Here is a 7,197-nt window from a genome sequence, read left to right on the forward strand (position 1 = left end):
ATTTTTCCTATTCAGTGAAATCCAAGTTATCGACAAGGAAATACAGCTTCTTCTTGGCCATACGGCCATGTTACCTGCGGATATTATCATTGTGTGCTGATTTTTTTCTTCCATCCTCCAAATTATGAACTTTCATGTCTGCTAATTTAGAGTTCTGACTACCTGATCTCCGATGACATAGACACATACATATATACATATACTGATAAACACGCATATACATACATACATACAGTCGAAACCCCCTTTTCTCCCCATTCAACTGCATAAAATTGCTTGCCATCAACAAGAACAAAGTTCTTAATGTAAGTGACGGTACTGAAGGAGTTTACATTATTCTTCTCTGTCAAGTAGATTAATCAGCATTTCCTTCTTCCACACAGTATCTGATGAAGTCGAAGGCCCCGTACATGGGATGGTACGAAGGTCTCAAGCCTGCCTTAATTGTCCAAGACCTCACCCTTTTGAAGAACATCCTGGTGAAGGACTTCGACCACTTTGTGGACCGAAGACAGTTTGACTTCGGTCACTCGCAAGAGAAGGTCTTTAATGAAATGGTATCTATGATACCAGGGGAAAAATGGAAGGGGCTGAGATCAACCATTACCCCTACCTTCACTTCGGGGAAGCTGAAAGGGACCTTCCCCTTGATCGAGGCAAAGTGCAAGAAACTAGTCGAGTGGTGTTTAAAGGAAGGAACCACGAGGGACAAAGTGGACATGCACAATCTCTTTAACCGTTTCACCTTGGACACCATCGCCACCTCCGCCTTCGGGATCGACACAAACTGCATTGACAACGAAAAGGACGAGTTTGCCGTAGCAGCCGAGAAAATTTCAACTCCCCCAGGATTTGCGACGATGTTAAAATTCCTTGTGTTTCTTACCAGTTCTCGACTCTTTTCTTTCCTGAGTTTGAGGCTTATGGATCCTGCCATAGACCTCTTCACTGAGACAGCAAAGGCGACCATAAAAATGAGGAAGAACAGCGAAAGGCGGGGTGACTTCATAGACTTGATGATGGAGGCCAAACAAGCACACGACCTGGACACGACGAAGAGCAAATATCGTGAGTGGATCTAAAGTGATTTATCTTCTCGTATACAGTTGAGGAAACAAGGTCCTCGACACATTCTGATGTGGTGCATTGTTGGCACCTGGCAACAAAGACGTAGAAAACTAATGTACTCAGTAATGAAGTCTTGTTTTCTTTGGTTAACGTGTCTATTTCTGATGGCCGCTTATTCAACTATACACGCGAATTAAAAACCCTTTTGATACCAATGCATCCTAGCAATGCGTCGAAAAACTTGTTTTCCCAATTGTACTCAGCCGTTCAGCATGGCATTTCTGACTATATAGTCTCTGATATAGATATATATGGATATATATACATATGTGGTATGTATTCGCACATATGATTATATCTGCGATCACATATCACTTTGTATTTCACTCGGACCTACATCCACATGTTACACTGGATCATGACTTATTCACTCGACTTAATGAGAGTTGTTGGTCACATCTAGGACGGTGTTTGTTGAATAATAATAAAAAAAAAACTCCCTCGTTGTTATACTATAAAAAATAATATACATTTCGCTTGCACAGCCGTTACCGATGACACCATCATCTCCCAAGTTGTCCTGTTCCTTTTCGCGGGATTCCAAACCACCTCCACGACGCTCAGCTTTGCTGCGGGTCTTTTGGCCAGACATCAGGAAGTGCAAGAGCTAATTCGCGAGGAGCTCCGAGGTCTGATGGAGACCTATGGAGAACTCAACTACAAGGCCATAGGAGAAGCCAAATACCTCGAGGCTTGTATACACGGTAAGTCTGACTGTATACCAATGGTTCCCACACTGCAGGGTACATGATATGATAGTTTTGGAGTGGTAGTTGATGGGAGAACGAGGAATTCAGGGAACCGAGAAAACAATATACATCGAAGAAAAAACAAAAACAAAATAAGAATAAACGTGGTTTGCCTTCTTGTAGGACTATGGGATCATCTAAGTTAGACTACCCACTTTCACTGGATAAGTACATCTTTCCCTTTCTCTTCCTTTTCTTTTATGGCCGTGTGTAGGGCAAGTATTTACCGCGGTTCAGGAAACACGAGTGGAAAGTCAGCGATGATTTTACTTTCATTCATTTTTACTGTTTTCTCACTATTCAAAAGGAGAGATCACAACCAGAGACCATCCCTCTCCTCCCCTTGTAACTACTGCTACTAGATTACATCCAGCACAGTTTCCTTCCATTCTGTTTACTATAACACAAGTTTTCATTAATTCGGTCTTCAAACACTATCTGGTCGATACTACTACTATCACGACTAGGCGGTGTCACACAACAATGACAGCAGTTGCAGATCTTAATTTTAAAGACTTAAATGGGAGAGGGGAAGCTAGGCGAAGACAGTTGCGGCTGTCGTTGGGTCACGCTATGAACGAAGTTATCAAATTTGCCCCTGTGTGCTGGGACAGCCGGGGTGTACGTTGCCAGTGATCGATGTAGTCTGATGGTGACCCTTTTCTTCTTTTCCAGAGGCGCTGCGGCTCTTTCCGCCAGCACCGGTTACCGAGAGACTCACCACCAAAGAATACACGTACGTTGACCCTCTAGTTATAGATATAGCATGGCCTAATCCATGGGCAATTTTTATTTTGTATTATTTGCTCTCTTCGCATTGCACTCTGATCGCCCAAAGACCTGTATGTTCTTTTATAACAGTGCCATAAAATCACTATAGTCATAATTCATTGTATCTCATTATATCACACTACACTATATTAACTTCTCGTAGAAGCGTAGATTAAGTTGTGAAACCTTGCTGTGGAAAATCTTTGACTCGCTGCAATGCTTTTGACCTAAGGAATTTGATGGGGAGGGGTGCACGATAACCCTTAATCTCCAAAGTGGTGACATTAGAGGAGTCGCTAATTGGGGTTCATTGTGACGTGTGTGGGCGTGTGTCCTTTGTCTGTCACCTTACAGCAAAGGATTAGACCTACGCCTCCCAGGTAACAGACTGCAGCTACTGGATCAGTTGTTGTACTGTATGAGCATATATATATATATATATATATATATATATATATATATATAATATACATATGTATATATATATGTATATATACATATATATATATATACATATATATATATATATGTATATATATATGTATGTATGTATGTATGTATATATGTATGTATGTATATATGTATATATATACATACATATGTATATATATATATATATATATATGTATATATAAATATATATATACATACATATACATAAGGCTTTTTCTCCCTTACATGGGAGGGTAGCCAAAAAGAAAAAGATCGAGACAACCCTCGATGGAGGAGGAGAGGAAGGGGACGCCCACACAGGATTCCTGGCTGCTGGGGCAAGTGGATCGAACCTGTCGAGAGCTGTCTGGAGTGGGAAGGAAGGAAGGAAGGAAGGGTGCCTGCATGGGAGCTTGCCTGCTCGGAGAGACCGTGAAGTGGACTGATGCCGGAGTGTGAGTGAAATAAAAGGCTCCCTGGCGTCTGCCCCAATTGATTTTGATGGTGAGGATTAGAAGGAGTCAGCTTCATGTTTATTGATTCTATAACTTTTTTAATATATCTATTGCAGAATTCCCGGAACTGACTTGATAATCGAGAAGGACACGGTGATCGGAGTGCAAATCTGGGCACTGAACCGGGACCCCAGAATTTGGGAAGACCCAGAAGAATACAAGCCGGAACGCTTCCTCCCTGAAAACAAAACCCCTGAACAAAACTTTGCCTTCCAATCCTTCGGCCAGGGACCCAGAAACTGCATCGGTGCGTCACTCAGAATTTTATATATGTATATATGCAACAGTAATCACAAAAAACACGTGAATAAAGATTTTTGCTTGTAACCACGAGGAAATTAAAGATCGGAATACTGAACGTTTTCGTCTATTAAGACATTTTCAAAGTACTTCGAAAATGTCTTAATAGACGAAAACGTTCAGTATTCCGATCTTTAATTTCCTCGTGGTTACAAGCAATAATATGTATATATATATATATATATACATGTATGTATGTATATATACATTACATACACACACACACACATATATATGTATATATAGATATATATATATATATATATAAATGTACATATATATGTGTGCGTGTATATATGTGTGTGTGTGTACATTCACGAAGAACTCATAATCGGAATAAAAGGAAACTTAGAAGAAAGTATAACTTTTATATTTTGGCTAATAGCTATAGCCCTCTTCAGGAAAGTACAGGTTATAAGAAATGGTTGAGGCATAAATACAATTGAGATGTAAGTGGAGGAAGAACAGGTATAAATTAACACAAGATATTCTGCCACGGAGGACGGAATCAGAAGGTAGGGGATATGTGGTCAAACGGTAGAGGTGTGAGGTCAGAAGGGGTGTGGTGGTCAGGAATGGTTGTGGAGCAGGATCAGGAGGGTGAAGATTTTTAACCAATGGCTCACATCTAGACGTGAGATTATGTCCAGGGACCATTGACATTTGGAGATATTTAAGTTCGGGCATTCTTCTATTCAGGCGGATTCAATCATTTTCTCCTGAAGCTGCAGATGGATTTAAACAATATTTTGGCCTTGTCCCAGTCAAGACTATGATTTTTGTTGCTGAGATGTTGGAACGCAGGGGAATTTCCCTGGGCATATCTAATGGATCTTTTGTTCTCTGTTAATCTGTGTTAAGATCCCTGCCGGTTTGGCCAAGGAACAATAAATCACAATCCCTACGTGGTAGGCTATAAACTCCTGGAGTCTCAGCACCCCTTAACCTTTGATGGACATTAACAATTTGTTTGTGTACAGTATTAGGGTAATGATAATCAACTGTGAGGCGGTTGTTGGGGATTAAATTAAAAGAAGGATTGATGGAGTTACAATAGGGCTTTTAACGTCTTAGAAAGAGGATTGTGTGGTGGGAACTGAAGTTTCATGGTAGCTGTCTCTAGCCTTGCTGAGGGCTTGATCCAGTAACCAGGACGGGTATGCTAACTTCTACAAAAGTTGCCTTTTGATAAGGTCAATTTCCTGGTCCAAGAATCTAGGAGTACAAATCCTAAAAGCTCTCAGAAAAAGGCCGGAGTCAACACTCTTCTTGACTTTGTCGGGATGGTCACTGAAAAAGTGAATATAACAACCTTAATGGGTATGTTTCCTATGAACTGTGAAAAATAAATCTACATCAATCCTTCTAATTAATTGATACACACACACACACACACACACACACACACATATATATATATATATTCATATATACTGTATATACATATATATATATATATATATATATATATATATATATATATATATATATATATATATATAAAGGGGATCTGTTGATCCCAATCGGTTTTGAATTTAAAGTTGGTGGATAATTAGTTCAACTTGTCCAAAAATACCTCGAACGCAACAAAAACAGCAAAAAATATCATAGTATTGACTGGGACAAGGCCAAAATATTGTTTAAGTGCACCTGCAGCTTCAGGAGAAAAATTGTTGAATCCGTCTTAATAGAAGAATGTCCGAACTTAAATATCTCCAAAGGTCAATGGTCCCTGGATATGATCTCACGTCAAGCTGTGAGCCGTTTGATTAAAAATCTTCACCCTCCTGATCCGCTCCCCAAACTTTCCTGACCCCGCATCCCCTCTGACCTCACACCTCTACCCGTTTGACCACATATCCCCTTCCTTCTGACTCCGTTCTGCGTGACGGAATAACTTGTGTCAAACTATACTTGTTCCTCCTCCACTTACATCTCAATTGTAATTATGCCTCAATCATTTCTTGTAACCTGTACTTTCCTGAAGAGGGATATAGGTATTAGCCTCACAATATGTATATATTTATCTATTTATCTAATTATCTATATAATTATCTTATTCTTTTTGTTCTGTCCATCAGGAATGCGGTTTGCTCTTCTGGAAACCAAGCTGGCGCTGGCGCACCTGGTCCTCAACATGAAACTCAATGTGGCGCCCGGCCACGAGGGTCCTCTCGAGGTCGACATCTCTTTGAATATGATGAAGGCCAAGGGCGGCATCAATCTAGTCTTCGAGCCAATTCAGGCGTGAAGGGAGGAAAGAAGGGACGAGGGAAGGAAGGAAGGACGACTTTTGACGTCGTGAGAGACCAAAGGAACGATAGGATTATTTTTTATTTGTTTATTTTTATTTTATTTATTTTTTTGTCTTATTCTATCATTGTTATTATCATTATTTTTTTTTATTTTTTTGCTGAGTGGTCCTTTCCGCGATCCTGAATTTTTGTATTAAAATTCATACAGTTTTATTAATATTCAATTAGTTGGAAATAAAACAAATCAAAGTAATTTTCTAAAAAGGCTAAACCTTTCTGCAAGAGAGTTACTATCATCAACAAAAATTGTGAAATTGAGACAATGAAAAAAGAAAATAACAATAACTAAATGAATAGATAAATGAATGAATAGGTAAATAAGTAAAGAAATGAATAGATAAATAAAATTAGAAGATCTTCCATAGAAAGACACTTCGATCCTTGAGTGATTGATTGATTGATTTTTCCTTAGGGAACGTCACCATGGCAGATGGGGTGTACAAGCGAGTTGTCTATATGTTAAACAAAGCATGTAAAGGTATTTTTTATTATTAAAGGCAAGCATTTATTACAAGTGTGTATTTTCTCTTCACCTGGAACGGAAACAAAACGTCAGATCGTTTGACAAAGCCGTTATTTCGCCCAACTTGATTCCGAGAAAATTTTATTTTATTTTATTAAGCTGATGGGACAATCTAAGAAGCCAGATGAAACTCATCTCGATTAACTCCGATACGATTATTTTAAAATGCCTGGTATTATTGCGTTCCTGTATTTTTTTTTTACTTTATTCTCGTCTCGGGACTCATGACCGCTTTCCCACACTCAGAAACAGGACATTCCAATGTCAAAAGGGCCCTCAGTACCTAAACATCACCTGACTAAGTGCTTTGCTAAAATGATGGAATACTGAATGTCGAGGATCGATAGTGTTGGACGCTGCCATCTATATGTAATAAAACCATCAAAATTCTTCAAGGCAACTCGGGTGTGTACGTCCGGCACGCCAAGACCTCATGGTCCTTGTACAAATGTAAATTGACAAGT

At 39.3% G+C, this 7,197-nt stretch overlaps 1 protein-coding gene across 1 annotated transcript in view; it reads left to right on the forward strand.

The window, feature by feature from the left end:
* LOC143024979 (cytochrome P450 6k1-like) overlaps window positions 1-6,724 on the forward strand; it is a 15,494-nt gene extending 8,770 nt beyond the window's left edge. Inside the window, exons 2-6 of the mRNA XM_076184523.1 lie at window positions 384-1,068; window positions 1,614-1,832; window positions 2,553-2,613; window positions 3,652-3,842; window positions 5,977-6,724. Coding sequence (XP_076040638.1) covers window positions 384-1,068; window positions 1,614-1,832; window positions 2,553-2,613; window positions 3,652-3,842; window positions 5,977-6,146 — 1,326 coding nt within the window. The 3' untranslated portion in view covers window positions 6,147-6,724. The remainder of the gene's footprint in view (window positions 1-383; window positions 1,069-1,613; window positions 1,833-2,552; window positions 2,614-3,651; window positions 3,843-5,976) is intronic.
* The last annotated feature ends 473 nt before the right edge of the window (window positions 6,725-7,197 follow it).

This window comes from Oratosquilla oratoria, chromosome 4 (genome assembly GCF_046742065.1).
Source record: "Oratosquilla oratoria isolate Oo_2021 chromosome 4, ASM4674206v1, whole genome shotgun sequence".
Taxonomy (NCBI): Eukaryota; Metazoa; Arthropoda; class Malacostraca; order Stomatopoda; family Squillidae; genus Oratosquilla; species Oratosquilla oratoria.